The sequence below is a fragment of the Stenella coeruleoalba genome, assembly GCF_951394435.1.
Source record: "Stenella coeruleoalba genome assembly, chromosome: 5".
NCBI classification, from domain to species: Eukaryota; Metazoa; Chordata; class Mammalia; order Artiodactyla; family Delphinidae; genus Stenella; species Stenella coeruleoalba.
Window position 1 is genome coordinate 119,210,373 of NC_137150.1, and position 24,598 is coordinate 119,234,970.

Consider the following 24,598-nt stretch of genomic DNA (forward strand, 5'->3'; position numbering starts at 1 on the left):
GGTCCCCACTGCCTCTTCAGTACGTCAGTAACAACTATTCCTCTCAGGTGTAGCCCAAGTCTCCTTTCTTCCATAAGGCCAATATAAACTGATTGACCCCTTCTTTCAACTGCTTGAAACCTTACTCTCTCTTCTATTACTTTGGACCATATAGACCCATGCAAGAATGTATGTGTGTGTGTGTACATTTGTATTAATTTGTATGAATTTTGTCTTCCTGAAAAAATCAGTAGATTTTGTGTGGTAAGCTAAATTGAAGTTTACATTTACTCTGGAAATGATCCAAGAGTTTAAAGCAGTGGAGCAAATTCATTTATTCCACATTTTTGGCCTTCCAGTGGGCAATTCAGCTGTGTCTAAATAAGTTTTGCACATGTTAGAAATATCCACTGTAACTCATCTATCAGAGAAAAACCACATTTGTAATAGTTGTATTTCTTTGATATGTCTGATAATTTTTGGAAACCTAAAAAACACTAGCTTGAAATAAACGGGCTGTATGAATAATCCAGGTAAAAAATGATCCAATGAAAGTATGACAATATTAGTTAATTTAGCTTTAATTTTGGTACAAGGGCGATATATGGACTTGTGCTATTTTGCTGTTTAATTAGCTTATTTGAGAGAATTGTGCGATCAATTTAGTTCAGGTCTGTGACATGAGCTTACAATAAATATTTTTGATAAGTGGGAAAAATATTAAGGATGTGCTCAAGTTGGATTGGAAATGCATTTGGATAGAAAAGCAGGAGAATTACTGAGATTCTTATAATAGTGATCTAAGGTGGAATTAGATAATTTACAGCAGTCTATTTTAAACAATAACATACTTTGTGCAAATAGTTTATTTTGCTTCTCCTAATTTTGCTTAAACTTTAAGTGTAATAGTATATGCTTTAAAATAACATTCCTTTAAATAAGAGAATATGATCAAAATAATGATTAAGAACAAAGGAAATATCTGTGAAAGAATAACTGTTCACAATAAAATCAAACTTTATTATTTTAAAGTTACTTTGTATTGTAAAGATTAGTTTTTGTTTTCTCCCCCAGCATTTCAGTGGCTTAGGTAAAGAATCAAGGCTTTTAGAAATGATTTTTTCAAAACTCTCAATTTCCATGCTTCTTAAAGTGGAATGGGAAAACTGCCTGATTTTCATCTTTGCTTCAGGAAACACTCTAATGTAGAAAACTTTGTATCCATTCTGTGAACCTCGGAACCCGGGAGCACACCCCTGGGCGATTAGGCAGTGCACACTGGTATCCAAATGAGGTCACACCAACCAGGAACCATCTGTTGTTTTCTTGGCACGTGAGTGGTCCTCCTGAATCCCCCTAAAGAGTAAATTGCAAAAGAAAATTGTAGATGTGTGATCAATTGATATAAATATATATATATATATATATATATATATTTTTTAAGCAAATAAGTTCAAAACTGAAGATCAAAAATATGGTTTAATTGCCATTGCAAGTCATCTGTAAATATTCTCACCATCACTCTAGGCCAAGAATTAGAAATTTTCACTGCTCAGTAAGTACACAGAGAAACTATAGCAACTAAAACAAAATTTATATGTAATTTTTTATGATTTACTCTTATAGCAAGCATTTCCTTGCTTTAAGTATGGCATTTTAATGGGTACCAAGAAATTTTCTAAGGCACAACTCTGAGAGCATCCCAACCAAAATATATGTTAAAAGCTAATCCTTTTATTAAAGGAGATATGTCCTAAGTATTATGAGGGGCTTTGTGGTAAGACAATATTCCACATTATGTGCTTTAGGATAACTAATAACTCACACATAAAGTTGATTTTAGTTCTCTTGGGCAGCATTAACTTTTTAGCATTAGACAAGCACAGTCAGATTTGAAAAAAAAACAATATTTCAGCTGAAATAGGCACATTTATGATATAATTTCTAGTGAGAGGCACACATTTTCCTCTATCTTAATTGATGAAATGCTTTTAATTTTCATAAATGTTAATTATAGCAATGCCTAGTTGAGTTCATTACATAGATTTTATTTCCACAGGATTATTCCCGTGTAATGCAAATGAATATAAAGCAAATGTATAGTACCGTTATTTAATGACAGAGAATTGACAAATATTGTCTCCCACATTAATTGTGACAGCATTTTAAATTAATCTCTTTTATATTTATGAAGGAACTTAAAGCCTTGTGTACTTTGGTAAATCACTAGTACAATAGAATATTTCAGCTAAGCTTATGTTAAAAAGTATCCTGAGAGACATTTTGCCTGATTCTTTATCACCTTTGGGACTTATATTTAAGGGAAAAAATTGTGGTCTAGAAACTCACCCTTTCTCTCCTGAGGGAGAGGAGTATAAATCTCATTGGCAACCATGGGTTACTCCTTTTCTAGATGTAACAAATGCGTTCAAGCTGTTTGAAGGCGGGGGTTGTGATTGGACTTCTGCATCCTAAGCCTTAGTTCATAATATGGTTCAGAAATATTTACGGAACAATGTCAATTCAAGGTAAGAATAAATACTGACTCAAAGTGATATGTGACTTAGAAGTTAGTAAAAATAAACCTCAAATGTTTGGGTATTTTAAAAAGGAGTCATTTGGTTTGCTTCATATCTTCAAAAATAATTTCATATTTTTTAAAAGACAGTAGAATCCAGACGTTGATTACTTGAACAAGGATTTTAAATTACCCAGCACGTACTGGCTCAGTGGCTGTTATTCAAAGAATCCACCAGCAGGCCTGAGGCCAAACAGCTGAGTGTTCTGTCTGTGTCTATCACTTCCCATCATCTAACTACATACACCATTTCAGTTCTACTGTGTTACTTCTCTTCGCTTCATTTTCTGATTTGTTCAATGAAGTTATTTCCTTCCATTATCTCAGAGATGTGTAAGTACTTCAAAAATATGAGTGAATGTCCAGACCATAAAGTATTAACCTAAAATTTATGTTTCTACAGAGATGCTATATCTATAAAGGAAAACAAAAATCATTAACTTCTTTGACTGAACATCTGAGTATAAGGGTTGAAGACCATTTTTATTTAGGGTAGTGGTTCTTATACCTTGGGTTGCATCAGAATCACCTGAGGGCTTGCTCACACAGACATTGCTGGGCCTCCACCTCTAGAGTTTCTGATTCAGTGACTCTCTGGCAAGGCCAAGAATTTGCACCTATAACAGTATTTCAGGTGATGCTGATCTCCTGGATTGGAGGCCACATTTCAAAAACCAGTAGTGTATAGAACAAGTCTCAGAATAGTCAGCAGAATGGGTTTTCTCTTTGTGTCATTCACTTAGTTTTATAGAGAGAGGACTTTTGACAGCCACTCATGGTGCCTTAAAATCCAAACAGCTGCCTAGCAAGCACAAGCCTTTGGGAAGCCAGAAGATATTCAAGAACATGTGAATGACTAATAAGGCAAATTCTTCACCACTATAGGGAAAAAATAATGCTTCGAAGAACTCATTCAAGTGATATATCAATAGTAACATATGCATAATTTAAAATAATGTATCCTTTTGTAATCAGTCCTCCTTTTTAACACAATATTAAAGATGAACAAAGAAAATCATGTAACTCTCTAGACGATCGATTACTCAATCATGATAACATTATATTATACAAGGTATTGCCTTGTGTGGGAGCTTTCTTACTTGCTAATGAATAACATACTTAGACTCTCTAGAAATTGGAACCAAATATGAGATTTCAGAGACCTGGCATGAGTTGCTGGCTTAATGTAACCCAAGCATCGATAACATCAGCAGTCATATTTTCTACCTAGTGCATGAGGTGCCTGCCACACAACCCCCATTAACTCTAATTGAAGTTGTACAGCTGATTTCCCTTCTGAGCAATAATTCTATAAATCTCCCTCTAAGTGGCAATATATCTTACCTTTAGCACACTCTTCATTTTAAAAGGAAAGTATAAGAGAAAAATTGTAAACAAGAATGCTATCCTATTCGTCTTGAATATGCAAGTGTCATCAAAGCAGAATAAATATAAAACTAAGCTGAACATTTAAGATGACATGAGACATTGACTTCACTAGAGAACACATATTCGGATCCACCTGTTTAACTGTCTGTTAAGAAAGTCTTGTATTCAGTCCAATTATTATGACATATGTATTAGTATGTGTCCATATAGATAACAAGTTGTTTACACTTTAACAAAGTGAAGCCCTTTCCTCACAGTATAGATCGCTACATCTGCATTTGTAGATTAGTAATTTGCTCAGTACTGCTATCAGGTTTCATCTAATCCAGTAGATGTTAGTGCATTAATATTTTATTAATTTTCAAATATAGAAAATATGCTCCAAAATTTATTTTAAAAATCTCGTAATAAAAATTGTTAATATTTTTGTGCCCGTACTTAATGCCTTACATGTGTTATCTCTTTTAAACCTCTCAATAATACCTAAGTGACTTGCCCAGACTCACTGGTAAGCGTTAAAGCAAGGGTCAAAAAAGTAGTTTGAGCACAGAATCCATGCTTTCATGGCTAGTCCATACGGCACCTAAAATTTAATTATAAATCTAAAATCTAGCAGAATCTACTTTTTATTTGTTGAATGTATATAGATTTCATGGAGCTGATAGATGGCTACATTATTTCTAGGTGGAAATAGAGACACAGATGTAGAGAACAAACGTATGGATACCAAGGGGGGAAAGTGGCAGGGGTGGTGGTGGTGTGATGAATTGGGAGAGTGGGATTGACATATACACACTACTATGTATAAAATAGATAACTAATAAGAACCAGCTGTATAAAAAAATTAATAAAATTCAAAAATTCAAAAAAAATAAAAACATGTTTTTATCTTCCATGAGGGTTAGTTTGTGGGTAAGAGTTTTCTTTGAAAGTCACACAAGTCAAAAGAATGAGCAAAAAATCACACCTCTCTAAAAAGTTCCAATTGAAAACCTCATTAGGACACTGGATGCCAACTTATTAGTGCTTCTATTTACTTATTTTAATGTTATTCTCAAAGTATTTGTTTTTTAAATAAATCAATTTTTATTCTGTAAAAAAAAAAAAGCTAGTGATACTTCAAACATATTGCAGGCTCTCTAGGTTGGTTTTCATGCAGAAATTATTCTGGGTCACTGGACGCCTGGACTAGACTCTAAATCAGGGTTGAGAATTAGAGGAGTACAGGCCAATTTGGCCCACAGACCTGTTTTTCTTTGATTTGTTTGAATAGGGTTTTAAAGAATTTGAAATTGAAAATAAATGATTCTAGCTAAGGTACATACTCTCAGTTCACCCCCAGGCCCAATACTGCATACTTTTCCTGGCAGTCAGACACATCCACATGTTATGCCTAGTCCCTAAAGGCATCTGATTTGTAACCTTTGTTGATAAAAATTAGTTCTGTTTCTAATGCTCAGGTCCACCAGGAGTACTATGCAAATAAGCCACAAATAAAAGTGAAAAGTCACAGTTTTGTAAATGAGGAAATGAAATTAAGACCCTGATGATTTCTGCACTCCCTAATCATTGTTGAGTGATGAACTCATCATGTAGCAATGCTTTCTGGAAATATTGAGTGAGCAGTTTTACATATTTACCTGACAAGAATCTACACCTCCTTCTTCGTAGCCTGCACACACCATATTTTCTGTAATGTTATACTCTGGCATCTCTTGTTGGCATTTCTCATTTGATAGAAGGGGAACATCAGCTTCTTGCAGTATGTCTGCAGGAGGACCTGTTCAAAATGGATAATGCAGCCAGCCAGTCAGAAGTCAGAAGTGATCATCATTGAAGGAGCCACCATCAGTCTTTTTATTTCAATAGTTCACTCTCATTACTGAGTACTGTGTGTATACATAATGGAACTAAATGCTAAAAGCACATAATAAAGCCCATCTGCAGATTTTGCCAAGTGGGTAACAGTAAAACACTTCTTTAGTTCCCAAGGGCTAGCAGGGATGGTGGGTTGGACTAGACGGTCTTTAGGTATTTTCAGTAATTTCAAATGGTTACAGCATTGCTTATGGGGGAAAAAAGCCCGCCAACACAAAAAGTTTCATTCATGGAAATCAGCAAAGTCTCAGAAATCCAGCAGTGCTTTTCATTTGGCACCTGAAGAGGTGCTCCCTTATAATGGCATTCAGCTCCTTCGTGGGGCTGTATGAGCAAACAGGTGCGTACTGAACAGGAGACGAAGCTCAGAGGAACTGTGCCCTGGTCTCAGGGCAATCAGCTTGTCATCCACGTGCAGGGGAAGAGAAAGGAGGCATTTAGTAGCAGAGTATACTTCCATGCTTTTCACAAAATGACTCATCTACTGGAAGCATGAATCTCTGTTTACCGAAATACTAATCCCAAGAGGGATGTGAAAAAAACAGGTGTCTAGTGCACCCAGAAAAGGTACATGATAAGCACTTTCTAATAATTAGCAATTCTATTTGCTTTCTCAGGAAAGGCAGAAAGTTGAAAATAAGCTAGTACATTTGACAGCCAATGTTGTTGCAAAAATGTATGTGCCCTCATTTCTAGCTAAGTTTCATCACCACACTAAAAAGACAAGAAACAAACGCGCACGCGCACATAGGTGTAAAGCAATGTATATGTAATCAGTGGTGTGTTGGTAAATGTTTAATAACCGATTTTTCAAGAAATAAAAACAAAGCCCCACTGTGTATTGTCTGCCAATTTGTCTGTTGTAAACACTGCAAACATGGTCAATTTCAAAGTATGACAGTGTGAAGTTGGGAGGCGATTACCAGCTGGTGCCAGTGACTTCAGAGGCTGGATGACTTTTCAAGTTTGACAATGAACTTGAATTTTAAAAAGTGATTTAGAGAGGTTAAGATGGGGGAGAACTTTCAGCATCTCACTGTCATTTGTTCTATGAAGATTGAGGATGGGCTGGTAGAATTAGTTTTAGAATTAAAAATAAAAGAAAATTTTGCTGCTTGTCAAGGAAGAAAAAATTGTTTGGATATATGATAAAACTTTTTGGTAGAAAGAAATTTGAGCAGTGTTCTTACCTTTGATATTTGTCAACATGAGTTACCATGAGGATAATTGAAAATATACATATTCATACCAAAAAACCCACATAAAAATGTCAGTAAAGTTATTTAAGTTTACTAGTTGCCTTAATTTAATCAAATAATACTCCTTTCTCTCTTAGTAAGCAACATGTTCATGATCTTAAAAAATTAACTAGTGTAATATACTCAAAGGGGAAAAACTGGGGTTTTAGAAATAGTTGGAAACCCTAGGAAAAAGTTCATAACATTTGTTAAAATTGCCACACCCAAGAAGTATTTAAAAGTAATCTGTTTATTCCTAAATGAAATTGATCTCAGATGCAGATTTTTTTCTTGTCTCCATACCACTCCTAGAGACTTTTCCTAAGTCAATTAAATGCATATCTTTAGTGACAATAAGCAAATGTGAGCAAGTTTACTCAACTCTTAAAACAATAATAATTTCCTATGGAATAAAGAGTCTTAAATTTTGTTAGTAGATAATTTGCTTTGAAGAGTACATTGTGGTCATAAATGTCTTTTAGCTTGAAGTCTGATAGAGAAAATATCTATCTAAGAATCATTTTTACTCTTTAGATTTCAAATTTAATAAGTCATGACATTTTTCAAGTGGAGGAAATACAATAATATACAGACTTTGACTTCAACATACTTTATGGGCAGCGGAAATGAAGCATTTCAACAACATAACGTAATTGCAGTAGAGAACCTTTGTCAGAATCGTCAGGCAAGGGTTTGACTTAGATTTTATGCTCTCTTTTACAAGAAGTATTTTAGCTGTGAATCCTTTGCTTCTGGGACATGCACCTCTCCACAAGATTTTGTGCCTTTTCATCTTAAATGCAATTAGGATTTTTAAATATCATGGATATGACCTGTTGTAACTCTAGAGACCAGGTTTTTCCACCCAACAATACTGCTGTTCCTTTTTGCTTAACTATTAGTGAGTGGTCAAACTCTAGCCTAGACGGAGTAACTCCTATTAGGAATTTTGAAACCAGTGAAACTTGCAGTTACGTTTAGAGGGTTTGAAGTACTAGAATGCTTTAAAAAAAAAAAAAAAAGTGTGGTTATTTTTTTCCATTGTAAGACATGCTTTATTTGCCATGAAGAAAGAAAATAAATTTTCCAATTTAACTGTGGCATTTTTTTCATTTTACATAGTTTAATGTGAAAAAAATGTACATCTTAGAGTTGATGAAATATTGCAAGGACATTGGAATAAATTTTATCGAGGTATCGTTGGCATACAACATTATATTATTTTCAGGTGTACAACATAATTCGATACTCTTTGTTTGGAAAACATGCTATTAAATAATGCTGGTGAGTCATTGGTTTATTAATTTATAGTCTTCAATGTAAGATTCATGCCATATCTGAGTCTTCTTGTCAGTAGGCAGAATGAGCATGTTGAAACTGACTCCCTTCTCATCTTAGGGAATGTGAGTGTGAAACATTTATATCATAAATACAAATAGTTTTATTGATTTGGAAAATGTGACAGTTAATAACTTGGCTTTTGATGAGACTTTATCCATATGCTTTATAAAAATACATTTTTGTAGCCTTTGGTTATATTTATTTCAATAGGTATATATTTTCATCAGAGAGTTTATAATACTAAAATTAGATATTGAGTTTAGGGAATGCTTGAATTTCCCTCTAATAAGAATTATAGTTTTATAATATGCTCCATGCAATTTGGAAAAAAAATTAACTCTACAAATATGCAACATATGAATATAAGCCAGACAGTGCTTTTAAGAGATATTGCAGACAATTGTTATAGTATAAGAGTTTTTTAAAATGTTGAAAATATTCACAGGATAGAGCAATAGCATGCTTTTTACTAATAGGCGTTTTCTATTGAGTCTGATAATTTACCTTGATATACAAGTGTTCCCCAGCCAGCAATAGAACAAATTCTTCCAGGAGGAAAAACTTGATTTTCTTCGGGTAAACAAATAGGTTGTATATAATCTGTAAACATGAAAGAAAACAAAAACAAGAACAGACACACATTCATTTCCAAAAGTTTTAAAAATCAATCATTTTCAACATTTCATCTAAAAAAAGCCTTGTATTTTCATTTTATCCTGCCTGGACATTTTTTAGACATCAATCTTAGGGGATAGAAGCATTTCAGAGAAGCACTTCTTTGACAATGGATTAGGTACCACTGATGGCCTTTTAGGATTTTCTCCATTGTCTCTATGACTCTGTTATTATGTACACAACATCCTAGTTCTGGAATTAGTCATTTACATTTGATTTTTAAATAATCACAGTACTTAATAGAATGTGGTTCCAGTTCTATGAAAATCTTGGTAAGACTGTATTTTTCAGGGTCAGTTAAGAGAAACTTGGGCAAATGTTCTGAGGTGTTTTTTTTTGTTATTTTCCCCAATTACCTACACATTCAAAAAGCTTTTAGGCGATTGTTTTATAGGGTACTTACGGAGGCATTAGCATTGGTGGCTGACTTTTTCAGCCTTTCTCCAACAGTTTGCAAGCCTCCTAACATTCATTCAACATCCATGACATGTAAAACCCAAGGCAGACACAAAAGTGAATAAAAGGATAGGTCTAATACAATGAACTGCAGCAATCATCTGCCTTTGTTAAGTGCTCTCACGCATGCGGAGACAGAATTCCAGAGAAGCACAGGGACGCACTCTCTCCTGACTGGACACTGGGAAAGTCTTCAGTGTAAAGGTTGGAGCTGAGCAGAGCCCTTCAGATGAAGTTCACTCCCTCAGGTGATTTCTTGCACCTTATCTAGGTATTTGGAGGAAGTCCTCCATCTGCTATTTTATTAATATTATTGAATCTCCTTTATGAATGACCATTCTTACTCACTTCGCTCTTTGAACATATGCTTGTCTCTCACTTTGTCCTACTCCGGCCTTTGTGGCAGATGGACCTATCTTTCTTTCCCATGAGAAACAAAGACGGCACACAATAGAGCATGACCTATTATCTCTGGGCTGCTCCTTGGAGTTTACTGATATAGAGGGCTCTTAGAGTTGTATTTTACTGTTCAATTTTCTAGAAAGTTGGATTTAAGCACTGTGATGAAGGTAATTTAATGTGTTTCTCTATATTCCCCAATTTCATTTAAATTATAGCGATTTCTATAACAAATTATCCAACTTTTATGGACTATTAATGCACTGGTACTGATATTTCAAATCTAATTTTGAATTAATTTGGGCAGATAGGATGACTAAAACTGATTTCTCTTACCTGTGTAATTCACTTTCGATTCAAGATGCATCATGGCAATGTCACTGTCCTTTCTCCGTTTATTGTAGTGTGGATTTATGACAATTTGGTCTATCAACCGAGTTTCTATTTGAGGAGAAGTCAGATTCGATGTCATATGCAGGCCTAGGACTGCTTTCCACTTAGATGGCTCTAAATTTCTCCTTAAGTTTAAGAAAAAGAAGAATAAGAAACACTCCATCCACCACAGTTAGTTTCTAGAGATCTTCACAGTAGGTATTTCAGAATTATGTGTTCCCATCCTCAAATATTCTTGAGTTTCTTTGAAGAATTCTTCTTTAAAAATATTTCCTTAATTTCAATTTTTTCTGATCAGATCATAGAGGAAGCCTTAATTTGTGCTAATCTCTATAACTTCTCTTAAATCATCTCTTAATCTCTGGTTCTAGATTGTGGTTCTCAACTTCCATTTCCCATTAGAATCACCTGGAATGCTTTTAAATAATGCTGTTACCTGCTCCCCCTTCTCTGTCTCTGGTTTAATGAGTCTGGGATGGAGAGGGGCATTTTAAAAATTCATTTTTCAGTTAAATCTCCATGTTGATGATAATGCATAGCCAGGTTTGAGAAACGCTGCTTTAGATCATATTCGAGTGTGGAGACTGCATCTTTGTGCAGGGTTTCCCTCAGCAACCACAGTAGCTATGGTAACAATGGAAGGAGGTTCAGCAGCATCTCCTGTTTAGGAGGTCACTGAATTCACACAGAGTTCACATAAGCAGTAAAACCTATTATGATGTTTATAAGCTAATACATGAGCTTGAGTAATTTCCACACATAATGAACTCGAATAATTTTTCATACACAATGTTGACCACTGATAGTGTACTGGTAAAAGATAACATTTGTGTTATAGGCAGATTAAATTGGAGAGTATATTAGAGTCTGAAAGTGTACAGGCACTCCTAAATGTGCTACTGGCCTGCAACATCTTCATGCCAAGAAATTACCAGTGAACAGCTGGAATTAAGCCAACTGAGCCATATTCACAATGAAGTCAAAATTCAATAACTGCAATTAGAGCAGAGCTAGTGATTTAATTCTCAATAGTTGCAAATGCCTAGTTTAACATGGTATTTCAAATGTTAAAATACAAGTCACCTACAAATATATAAATATATAAAGAGCATGAAGTTATTTCAAGTCCATCTGTTTATCTTTTTATCTATCTATTCATTACATTGTTATATTTCCTAAAGGATTATGTTTGATCAAGTAGCAGTCTTCAGTAAAGCCGATGAATGCCCAAGCATCCAGAAAACACCCTCTGATAACTGCACTGCCTTAAAATCTGAGGAAACTTACTAAGTGTTTTATAGCAGTAAAACAACTCCCATTTGTGGAGAAGCTATTTTGTGCCAAGTGTAGTGCCAAACACTTTGCATCATCTCATTTTGCCTTTAACACAATTCTATGGATTTTACTATTAGAACAAACTGGGTGCTAAGAGTTTAACATTGTAGGGTAGAGAGGATTGGTGCCGACCAGCACTCACCAGCCTGAGACGCTTGTCTGCTCACCCGCTGGCGCGGGTAGGGGCTAGGAGCTGAGGTTCGGGCTTTGGAGGTCAGACCCCAGGGAGAGGACTAGGGTTGGCTGCGTGAAGACAGCCTAAAGGGGGCTAGTGCGCCACAGCTAGCCGGGAGGGAGCCTAGGAAAAAGTCTGGACCTGCTGGAGAGGCAAGAGACGGTTGTTTCAGGGTGCACAAGGAGAGGGAATTTCTGTTCTGTGTGCTCACAGAAGGCAGAGCACCACCTAAGTGAGCTCCAGAGATGGGCGTGAGCTGCGGCTATCATCTTGGACCCCACAGATGGGCACAGACCACTAACGCTGCCACCGCTGCCACCAAGAATCCTGTGTGCAAGCACAGGTCACTACCCACACCACCTGGGAGCCTGTGCAGCCCACCACTCCCAGCGTCCCGTGATCCAGGGGCAACTTTCCCGGGAGAACACATGGCACGCCTCAAGCTGGTGCAACGTCAGGCCAGCCTCTGCCACCTCAGGCTCGCCCTGCATTCCAATTATGACTACTGTACCCCTCCCTCTCCCCGACCTGAATGAGCAAGACCACCTATTCGGCTGCTGCTTTAACCCCCTCCTGTCTGGGCAGGGAACATAGGCCTGAGGGTGGCCTACATGCAGAGTTGGGGTCAAAACCAAAGCTGAACCCCAGGAGCTGTGCAAACAAAGAAGAGAAAGGGAAATCTCTCTGTGTAGCCTCAGGAGCAGCAGATTAAATCCCTGCAATCAACTTGATAAACTCTGTATCTGAGGAATACCTGAATAGACAACAAATGTTCACAAAATTGAGGTGGTGGACTTTGGGAACAATTGCAGACTTGGGGTTTGCTTTCTGCGTCTGATTTGTTTTTGGTCTTATATTTATCTTAGTTTAGTTTTTAGTGCTTGTTATCATTGGTGAATTTGTTTATTGGTTTGGTTGCTCTCTTCCTTTTTTTTTTCTTTTTGTGAGTGTTTGTCTGTGTTTCTTTGTGTGATTCTGTCTATTTAGGTTTGCTTTTACCATTTGTCCTATGGTCCTGTCTGTTCGTATTTTTGTTTGTTTGTTTGTTTTTAATCACTGTGTGTGTGCATGTTTCTTTGTGTGATTCTGTCTATTTAGGTTTGCTTTACCATTTGTCCTAGGGTTCTGTCTGTTTTCTTGGTTGCTGTTGTGTTTTGTTTGTTTCTTTCTTTTTATGACTGTGTGTGTGTATGTTTCTTTGTGTGACTTCGTCTGTTTACTTTTGCTTTTACCATTTGTTTTGAGGTTCTATCTGTTTGTTTGTTTTGTTCTTCTTTTCCTTGTGAGCCATGTAGCTGGAAGGGTCTTGGTGTTCCAGCCTACTGTCAGGCCTGAGCCTCTGAGGTGGGAGAACTGAGGCCAGGATATTGGACCACAAGAGACCTTCCAACCCCACTTAATATTAATCAGTGAGAGCTCTCCCAGAGATCTCCATCTCAGCACTAAGACCCAGCTCCACACAACGGCCAGCAAGCTCCAGTGCTGGACGCCCTATGCCAAACAACTAATAAGAGAGGAACGCAACCCCACCCATTAGCAGAGAAGCTGCCTAAAGTCATATTAAGTCCACCAAAAACACACCACCGGACATGGCCCTGCCCACCAGAAGGACAAAATCCAGCCCCAACCCCCAGAACACAGGCATGAGTCCCTCCCCACCAGGAAGCCTACACAAGACATTGAACCAACCTCATCCATGGGGGCAGACACCAAAAATAACAGGAACTACAAACCTGCAGCCTGTGAAAAGTATGGAGTTTCCTTAAAAAACTAAAAATAAACCTACCATATGACCCAGCAATCCCACTACTGGGCATATACCCTGAGAAAACCATAATTCAAAAAGAGACATGTACCACAGTGTTCACTGCAGCACTATTTACAATAGCCAGGACATAGAAGCAACCTAAATGTCTATTGACAGATGAATGGATAAAGATGTGGCACATATATACAATGGACTATTACTCAGTCATAAAAAGAAACAAAATTGAGTTATTTATAGTGAGGTGGATCGACCTAGATTCTGTCATACAGAGTGAAGTAAGTCAGAAAGAGAAAAACAAATACCATATGCTAACACATATATATGGAATCTAAAAAAAAAAAAAAAAAAAAAAACTTCTGAAGAACCTAGAGGCAGGATGGAAATAAAGACACAGACGTAGAGAATGGACTTGAGGAAACGGGGAGGGGGAAAGTAAGCTGGGATGAAGTGAGAGAGTGGCATGGACATATATACACTACCAAATGTAAAATAGATAGCTAGTGGGAAGTAGCCACATAGCACAGGGAGATCAGCTCGGTGCTTTGTGACCACCTAGAGGTGTGGGATAGAGAGGGTGGGAGGGAGGCGCAAGAGGGAGGAGATATGGGGATATATGTATATGTATAACTGATTCACTTTGTTATAAAGCAGAAACTAACACAACATTGTAAAGCAATCATACTCCAATAAAGATGTTTAAAAAAAATAGAAAGAAAAGAAAACACTATATAAAAGCTTTTCCCCATCAATTATATTTATAAGGTTTCCTAAAATATAGTTTGTTTAGGAAAGCGAGAATAAACTTAATTCTCTCCCTTAATTTCCATCTTTCAAAGTAGAAAATTGGAGCACCAGCACTCCCAGTGGTGACAAATGAGTTGTATTTTACGGAGGGACAGAGAAAGCCTCTCTGTGTTTGAGCACGACTGATATTTGGTTAAGGTTATTCTATCAACTGTAGACATTTTCTTTAAATGCTCTGAGTGGTGTGTTTGGGGCCTGTAGGCTTTCTTCGGCCTAGGTCTGGGGGCTTCTGCCATACTCCACCAGTCTGGGAAAGCTTCCTCCCTTCCAGCTGGGCCTTTGAATGGGGAATTGGAGATGGAAATCTGGCACTGGGGTGCTCACTGTTCCTGGGATGTCTTTGTATGTAAGCTTTATAGTCTATACTGGTACGAAATACACATTCAAAATAAAATAAAGTCATGATTCCAAAATAAATAAATAAAATAAAATAAATTAAAATAAAATAAAATGGTAGGGCAGAGACTTTATGTGGGATGGTCTGATTTTAGAGGCTTCCCTTGCACCAGGATACTGGGGAGCCTCATATAGCTATGAGCAGGTTCTGTGGGAGGGACTGAGAACATGAGGGGCAGGCTGGGAGGCAGGAGAGGGAGACATTCCCACTGCCGTTGGTTACCTGGGCTCAGGTAGGGGAGGATGTCTCTGCTTCTACTGATTGGTGGCAGCTCCTTAACTCTCCAGGTGCTGGGCCAGGAGGGCATAATGTGCTGCAGAGGCCCTGTTTGATTATCAAAGGCCTTCTGACTTTCCCTTTTTCAGGTCAGAGGAATCAGTACTTTGGCCAAGTTGGACATAATGATAATTTCAGATGCTCTGACAGCACCCACTTCCACTGTCCCTTGGGACTCCCCTGCCCACTTTGACCTGTCCAGGGAGAAGGGGTAGGGTGAAATCTCCTCCCTGGTGTCCTGTCTCTGAGCTTCTTTCTCTGAGGACAAATACTTGAGAATACAGAAGTCATAGCCAATGGTACTTAAATTTTATGAAGCAACTGAGAAATTTTCTAAAAATTCAGATTGCTAGTTTCTAGTTCTGGAGATTCTAATTTGGAAGGTTGGCATGGTACCCAAGAATTCATACTTTGTAATCACTGTTGGGGTACTGAGCAATATAAAATCCTTCTAGCTTTTCCATTCACCCAAAGCCAAGAAATGGGGGAAGAAAGCCTTCCGAGAAATCATTGCAGATGAAGAAAAGGGACTTAATTATATTTCAAAATATTCTTGTTTCAAAGCATCTACATTCCAAAAAAGCAAGGAGAAGCTATAAGACAGAAGACAGGTGAGGATAGGAGCAGGACGTAATCCCATAGGATAGGCAGACCCCAATTCAGCTGAGGCTAAAGATGGCAGAAATAGCTTACCTTTAGGTAGAGAAAATTGGCTGAATTTTTGCTACATTTCACCTTTGCCTGCTCTGGCCAGAGTGTTTTTCTCAGTAGCAAGGGAAAGAAAGGTACAGTTTGATAGGAAACAGGAAACATGATCCTGACTTCTGTAACCTCAAAGCCTAGCATACTCCTTGGCACACACTAGATGCTCCACAGATGTTGCACTGGATGGGATGAACTAGCGCTGTCCCGTTCTATGTTGCTCTGTGTTGGGTTGTAAATAACTTCACTACTCTGAGCATAAGACTGTCCATTTGTACATGGAATTTTCATTGTGGTGGGAAGTAAATGTGGTAAGATAATTATGATAGAGCAACATAATATGCTGAAAGGAAAAAAAAAGATCAATGGGACCCGATACCATAAATTGAATTTTTTTTATGTTCTACCATTACTAATGGTGGCATAAAGCAACCTCAGCAAGTTTGCTTACCGCCAGTCCCAATGTTTACCCACAGCACAGAGCTTTTGGTCTCTATTAATCATTCTAAAATGAATGGGAAAAGATTCCTGAGAGAATAGCCAACTCCTTTTTTTAAAGGCAAGTAAAAATTAGAATGCCCCTGAAATGTGGTGGTATTGTCAGAGAGCAAGAAAATTTTCAAGAATATCAGAGGTAATTTTTAAAGAATAAAGGAGCCACATTAAATGGGATAACACTAGCTAGCTTTAACAATTTGGGCATCATATAATAATCATAATAATTATCCTAGTTAATAAAATACACTGTTAATGAAGGCCCATGAGTCGATAAAGAAACTCAAAAGCAAAAAAACAAAGTGTGTAAAAGGCAGTTGTATTGTGAAAGAAGGGTAGACAGGGAGGATGTGTTCAATTATTAGTCTTTATTTTGAGTAGGGACAAGATTGTCATACATGTGAGTATTTCTATTTCATTAAGTAGAAGCATGTTTTTAAAATAAAGGTATGCGTTTATTTGTTTAAGTGTAAAAAAAGAGAAGTAAGAACAGGGAAACAGGAGTAAGCCAAATAATCCTCAGCATTATTTGACCTGGTGGATTATTTCTAGAAATTTAAGGAATCACCTTTGAGCTCCTTTCTTCACTTGACTCCCAGCCAGGACTATCCACACACTTGTGATTGTCCTTTCATTTCACTCTTTGATTTTCCTCAGTTTTTCTTTCCCAGCTCTTTTCTTCTCAAAAATCTGAATATTTAGAATACTCTAGAATTCTGCCTTCCGCCTTCTTCTCTTCTTCATTAACAGTAATTCCATAGATGATCTCATCCAATGCCATGACTTTAAATACCAGAAATATGCTGAAAACTTCCAAATTTGTGTTTTAATTCTTGACTTCTCTGAACTTTAGATTCACGTACCTATGTGCCAATTGGCCAGTAAATACCACTTCAACTCTGGTAGGAAGTCTCAAGTTTAGTATATAGAAATCAGAACTTTTATTCCCCTTCCAGTCCTGTTTCTTCCCATTTTCCTCATCTCAGTAAATGATATCAACACTCATCCTATTGCTCAAACCCAAATCCTTGGTTCTTCTCCTCATCTATCTGTGATCACTAGTGAGTTTAGATAGCTCTAAGCATCTGAACTTACTAATGAGATCCAGACATTTGTCCAGCTTCCTCAGCCATAATCTTAGGGCCACCATTGTTTCTTTCTGACTGGTCCCCCCAATTTTATCCTTGCTCCTCTCAGCAGTCTAATCACCACACAGACGCCTAATTAGATAATGTCACTCTTCTGCCTTCTAAATTGTCTCACTTCCTATTTACCATGGGCAACTGAGTCCTCACCAGAGCTTAGGATCTGGTCTTGCCTGCATCTCCAATCTTGTTCCTACCCCACTGCCAGTCACTTCCTGATCAACTGTGGTAGCTGGGTTTCTCAAGGTTTCTGTTTTCCTGCCCTATCCTGTAATGTAAGCATTATTAGGGCAAAGACTTTGTTCGTCCGTAGAGCACTATTATCCCCAAAACTTAGAACAATGTTTGGCACAAGATAAGTGCTCAGTGACTGAATAGGTATATGAAAAACAAGAAGCAATCCAGGAGCCAGAAAGATTGAGCACAACCAGTGGTCACACATAACAGCCAGGTAAAGAGAGGGGAGTTGTAAATAAAGCCATATCAGGACAAGTGGTTACACAAAATACATAAGGAAAAAGAGGGCACAGTAATGTGATCCAAGATGATGAATTAGTTCTCAAAGTAGAACTAGCTTCAGAGATCTCATGCTGGAACTTCTAGGAAATAAAACTTCTGGGTAGACTAATAACTATAATAAGATACCTGCTAATAAGAAGTGTGTTATTAAAAATAGTGTTAACAGAATAATGTCAAGGAAATGGGTTATATAATATGGGCCGTGGGTGACTTGAAGAATGCATAATTTTAAGGAGATGATGCCAGGTTGGAAATTGGTAAAACCTATGAGAAAGGCAAAAATCTAAAAGATTCTAGTGAAGCAGTAAGAAATTTTTTACCTATCAAAAATATGAATAGCAACTCAAGCTTGAAATCCGTTGGAGTCAAGATCTATGCCATAACCAAAAACCAGTAAGTCACTAATCTAATCTTGAAATCTCTACTCGCCTAGGAAAATATTCTTCCTTTTTTGATCTGTAAAAGTTACTATAATCTTGAAAAAGTATTATAGTATTTCTGCAACCTGAAGAAGATAATTTATTATTAGCTGATCTCCTAAAGCCGTAAAAATAGGTAGATAAATAGAGAAATTAACTAAACCCATGATGTTTATTTTTTAGAGTAGGTTTAAGTAGAAATGAAATAATTTTTAAAATATTATATTTGAGTAGATTCTGTATCCTAGACCTATTTAGTATGTTTGAGGTATTAAAAAGAATCCAAATTTTAAATTGTAATTGCACTATCAATTAATTAAGCAATGTTATTTTATAGTCAATACTGTTTAAAAAGTTGGTTTTCAAAGTTTTATTAGTGCAGTTAAATTAATTTAGCACTAAATAAAGTATAAATAGCAGTCTGTATTTCTTGCCATACACCAAGACACCTCATTATGAAATCATCTACTTCAGAAATGTTAACACCTATTTCAAGAAATCATTTTAATAAGAAATGAGGTAATCCATATGGTGCATTTGGTCTTCTCTGAAGAGCAAGTTAAGGAATGGAAGATTGGCAAGAGGCTTCTCTATGGGTAATTTCATCATTGATATATGTCTATTCAATAGATGTGATCCAGACTGTAAATCTATAAATGACCAGCCCACCCACCATGGAGACTGAATAGTGGTCCCTTCTGGGGTCCACTTCAGGGATGGTGATGACTGGGAAGGGGTATGAGAGGAATTTCCAGGTGATAGAAATGTTTTATGTCTTGATAGGAGTGTCGGTTATACAGGCTGATGCATTTTCAAAACTCATCAAATTAGATACTTAAGATTATGCATTTTGCTATATATCAGTGGGAAAAAAATGAAAACAAATATTAAACTCCAGTTGGTAAGTTTGCTTTACACAGTGGTATGGGTTCACAATTTTCAAACTATTTTTCCATTCTAAGCGTGAGCAAATCCATAGATATTTTGTGGACAGCACAAATAAGATAAGAGCTACAAATACGGAAGGAAAAAAGACTAGGATGTACCCTATGGTATATTATATGAATTAGAGCTATCCTTATGAGTTCATATTTGTATGTACAGAGCTATGTCCATTGAGAGGGTGTAGAAGCAGGACACACAAGCAGCTGCAAGGGGCATGGAAGATCTTGTTTTTTAAAATGTAAAAGGAACTAAAATAGCTAAATGGATTTGGAGTTTCTTATAGAAAGCTTGATTTCAGGGCAAAGGCAGGGAAAGCACAAGATGAACCTGGAACATCTTATTTTGCCAGAAAGTAAAAATGTTCTCAAAGAATGGGGATATATCAAGACCAACAAGGGAGAAAGCTTGAAGGGTTTCCCCAAATATAAGGACTGTCTATAAAATAACTTGCTTGTATTAAGAAAAATAACAAAGACAAGAAAGAAAACCTGAGAAAGACAAAGACAGTAAGGCTGATGGAAAGGCTATTCTAGATTAAAGATGAAAGAGGCATAGCAAATAAATGCAGTGCGTTATCCTAAATTGATTCTCGGGTGGAAAACATACAAACAAACTATAAATGTTATAAAGGGCATATTTGGGACAATTGACAAAAGTGAATACATACTGTATTAGATAATTAGATTAGATAATTGTATTGACTTAATGTTAAACTTCCATGATTTTCTGTGATTATGTAGGAAGATATCCTGTTCTTAGTAAAAATAAAAAACAGGGTAAAGAGGCACAATGTCTAACCTACTATCAAATGATTCAGAAAATAAATATTTCTCCAAATTGGAGGGAATTAAAGAATGATAAGAAAGTTTTCATAGCATAAAATGTAAACAACTGGTGAATCTCGGTGAAGGTACACAGGAATTCTCTGTACTGTTATTTGCACTTTCTGTGCATGTTTGAAATTATATCAATATAAAAAGTTTAGAAAATAAATGTGCTGAATGTCTCGTGGGTAAGACTTAGAGTCTTCTTTCACAGACCTTTCCTGATCAGGAAACAATAAAAATTTTATTGCACATTTCTATAATTCACAGTACGCAAAAGCATTGCAGCATCTTAATTTTGTCCTGACAATCACCCTAGGAGGTAGATACCCTGTGGACACCCTACAGATGAGGATCCTGAAACCCACAGATACTAAGTCACACAAAGTCAGTAGCATAAGTTGGATCAAAATATTCTCTGGTTTGAAGTCAACCTTGTCTTTAAATCACAGCAAATATTTCTTAAAACTTCACAAATATCTCTTTTAAGGTTGGAAAAGAAGACAAGTCAGTAGTAGAGAAACAGAACAGGCACAGGGAAGTTTAGTGACATCCAGGAATACTGAGGCTGAGGAGTGGGAAAGAGAGTGTGGACAATCTGAATGCAGACATCGAACTGTCCGATTAGACCATTTAACTACCCACAGGTGAAAACTCCTGGAGCAAATTTACTTTGGGGTCAGGTCATTTGTGTAGTATGGTTTCAATAAGTTTCTTGATCTGGGTTCTTCTTTTTATTAGGAAATTAAGCTTTTTACTGTATAAGTAGAGTTTTAAAAGACAAATAAGACTCAGTATTAGCATACTAGTAAGAATATTTTTTGGATAAAACTATTTGAAATAATATCAGAAACTTTCTTGGTTAGAGACATAAAGAAAAAAGTAAGAAAACTCCTGGTAACCGGAAAAATAAGAACTAATACCACTGAGTGGCTAAGGAGAGTAAAATGCAAGGTTGGTGAGCAAATGTTTTTCATCACGATTCTGTTACAGCTTATGTTTGTTTGCTTTCGTTCAAACTGAAACTGTGTGAAAAGACATTTTATGTCCTATATGACTGAACATGTGTTTATATTAGACGAAACTGCTTTTCTATTTCCCTCATATATTTACGGTTTGAAAAGATGTTATTGGTATAATTGACCTATAGTAAGTACATCTGTAAGGTAGCTAATTGAAAGAAGTCACTAATATCACTGCAAGCCTGGTTGACTTTTAGAAAGCATATGTTCTGCAAGAACGTCAAATGGATGAATTTACAAAATCTGTGGTTAATACAGGAGGTGGCTGTCTTACTAAGACCTACCTATGATGCAGCAGGAAACACTGAATTTCTAGCTAAAGATACCTTTTACTTGTAACACAGTTAGGATATAGGTTACCCACCTGTGGCACACCTAAGACATAGAGTATGTATAGGTAAAGGTTGAAGTCATGTTTAGCAGAGGGTGGGAAAGTTGGCTGCTGTAGACATTTGTTATGATATGGCTGAAAATAGATTAAAATATAATTATCAAGAGGCAGCAAAGTTAAGAAGGTGTAGTTTAGATATGGAAGAGGCTATAGTTTAGTCACCCAGATACGGGGTGTAATGCACAGACTCAGACAGCTTTAGATGTAGATGGGCAGTGCCTTGGACAGTCCTTCTGGAGCGCAGGTAATTGGCCAAGCTGGGATGTAGCTGAGGGTCCTCATTTCCAGGTTCCCAGCCTTACGAGTTTGAGTTTACTCTCACTCTTGTATGATGGGTATTTCTGCATAGGCTCAATCCTTTAATACTCCTTCTCCCTGGCCCTCCCTATCTCCCAAATAATTTTGACAGCCTCCTGTAGCTGATAGTCTGTCTCCATCCATCCAAGACCTTTCAATGCCTGTGTTTGTACGGAGTTAGTCTTTTATCCTGATTAACTAAGGCTGCATCCTCCATTCTGAGCACACACACTTCTCTCAGAGATTCTGAACTCTAGAGGCTCATTCTAATCCTCACAGGTAAGGTCATTCCCTGGAAGTCTCTTGGGGCAGGAAATCACCCTTGTCAGGGCTTATGAATCTTTAGGAGGAAGTTACGTTTTTTTCTAACTTAATTCAGAAGTGTTGGAGTACAATTACCTAAAGAGGTGCCCTCTTTCAGGCAGAAGAAGAAATTAACATGTTCTTGGGCCCAGGAATATTGATGTTTATTTCCAGGCCCTTCCACCCACTCTCTTTTCTCCTGTGACACTGCTTTAAGAATGGCTGCTCTAGAGGGAGAAGATAAATTCTAAAATTCAGCATGTATTTTGTCATATCAAAAAAAGAATTCGACATGGTTGATATTAGTTCTAAGTTTTAGTTACAGTTAGCATCAAAACAGATCTGACCTGAGAACTAAGGAAACATTTTTATGCTAATTCAGAGCAAAGCGCTTACACGTGAATTTCAAAGGGCACACTTTTTAATTTGTAACTTGAAGGCTATCTATACATGCTTTTTTTGACATTGACACTTTGCTGACAATAAATATTGTCCTAATTGGCTGATAACCAGCAAAATTTACATAGTGAAAACTAATTTTATACCTTAAAAAATGCTTACCTTGTAAATAGGTGGAAATTTCAATTTTTATGAATGTATGAACCATAATACTTGATCCAAGGGTCTAATGAAGAATAAATTTTAACTATACTTTCTCTATTTTTATACATGATTTTAATGGGAAAATGATTGGAAAGTTTATAATGTTATAAACAGCAGGAACATTTTCCTGCTGGGAGGGTTTGGGGAGGCTGCCTGAAATGGGATGCCTAGTGTCTGCTGGGGTCACCTCGTTGGGGAAGGGCCAGCTGTGATATCGCACTCACCCATACACGCAGTGGGCGGCCGACACCAGCCAGTCCCTGCTGACCAGAGAAGCCCCACAGAGCAGCCGGTCGTTATAATACACAGCAACGATCCAAGGCCAGGCTCCTTCTCGGGAATTGTTTCCTCCAACGATCTTCGGGCTAACTTCTTGAGCCACCAGTTTTTTTCCACACGCTGTTAAGATCATTGAAGAAAGAACTTGTAGTTAATTTTGGTGGATTTCCTCTGGTCATGAGAATTGAGTGGATCACTGCAAAATAACTTTAGGTGACATAGTGACTCTAAACAGAATGATTGTGATGACTGAATAGGAAAAACTGATGCCATTGCTACTGCCACCATCTTCAGTAAAGCCTAAAGACGGTCTTCATAATGTATGGAGATTCCTCACTGATGTGTTGCAATGGACACTCCCTGTAGATCACAACAACAGGATGAGAAGACTCAAGTTTCAAAGTGACCTACAGGGTGATATTGGAGAGAACTGTATCCAGGCATGTTGACTGTTTTCATTGTTGCCATTGGAGTAAATCTCAGGAGCTTGAATGATGGAGGTGTTATTACACAGAGAAGCTCAGGATGGTGTGATTTCAAGGCTTCATTACAGTACTCCCATAAGTATTAAGTGCACATTTTTAAAATTTTCACATATCACAGGGAAATTTAAAATTGACTCATAAAAAAATCATCTTTTTCAAGATTTCAAAGGACATGGAAATTCGTGAAGTATAATATCATCTTAAATGCCTTTTTAAAATTCTGCCGCCTCTGTCTGTGTTATCTACTATTAATGAAATTTTGTGCACATCCTTTTGGGTGTATGGATAAATTTTAAAAAAGAAATAAACAGAATTTTAAACTGAAGGCTTGAAGGAGAACAGGAGGAAATATTTACTTACATTTATGGTTACATTGTAACAGAAGCAGTGAATCCTCTAAGCACTGTTTACTGTAATAGAAGAACAACTGTATTTCAAAAATGGTGCACACAACATTTTAAAGCAAAACATAGTGTAAGTTGTCCTATTTTTTCTCTTTAGTAAAATGGACCTTTAAATGTGTCATACATAAAATGCATAGCAGAAAATCCTCAAAGTCAAATAAAGCTGAGTTCGTATCTTTAACTCTACTGCTTACTCTTCATGTGATTTTGGATAAGTTGCTCAATATCCCCAAGACTCAGTTTTAACATCCATAAAACAGGAGCAATAGTACTTTATTGGAGTTTTGTGAGATGTAAATAAATATTTGCAATGGAATTATTATTGTGTGTTATACACAATGAATACCTGATGAACGGTAGCTTCTGTTAGTTTCTGTGAACCAACCTTGAATTTCACCGTTCTATAATACAGAATATGCTTCACTATTGCTAACGAGGGCCTATTCAGGGCCCCAAACTGTGTGTGAGGCTGTGTACTTTATTCAGGGAATTCAATGATGAATGAATCATGAGTCCTGCTTTCAAGGGAGGCAGACATGTAAATATAAAATAAAGTGCAGGCATAAATAATTAAAAACTCACTACCCATTTAAATATTTGGATACCAACTTTTTTCAAAGCCAAGAATTCTAAAGAAAAATTAAAGAAAAAAATTTAAATGTGTTATACTTACTAACCACTAGA

General features: G+C 36.8%; 1 protein-coding gene across 2 annotated transcripts in view; it reads right to left on the bottom strand.

Moving 5' to 3' along the window:
- Positions 1-1,179: 1,179 nt before the first annotated feature.
- Positions 1,180-24,598, bottom strand: part of TMPRSS15 (transmembrane serine protease 15) — a gene marked incomplete at both ends in the record, with an annotated part of 135,126 nt that continues 111,707 nt past the window's right edge. For both annotated transcript variants that reach the window (XM_079922843.1, XM_079922842.1), the window contains 6 exons: positions 1,180-1,335; positions 5,587-5,726; positions 8,908-9,003; positions 10,270-10,451; positions 22,971-23,145; positions 23,871-23,920. In XM_079922843.1, coding sequence (XP_079778969.1) covers positions 1,180-1,335; positions 5,587-5,726; positions 8,908-9,003; positions 10,270-10,451; positions 22,971-23,145; positions 23,871-23,920 — 799 coding nt within the window. The remainder of the gene's footprint in view (positions 1,336-5,586; positions 5,727-8,907; positions 9,004-10,269; positions 10,452-22,970; positions 23,146-23,870; positions 23,921-24,598) is intronic.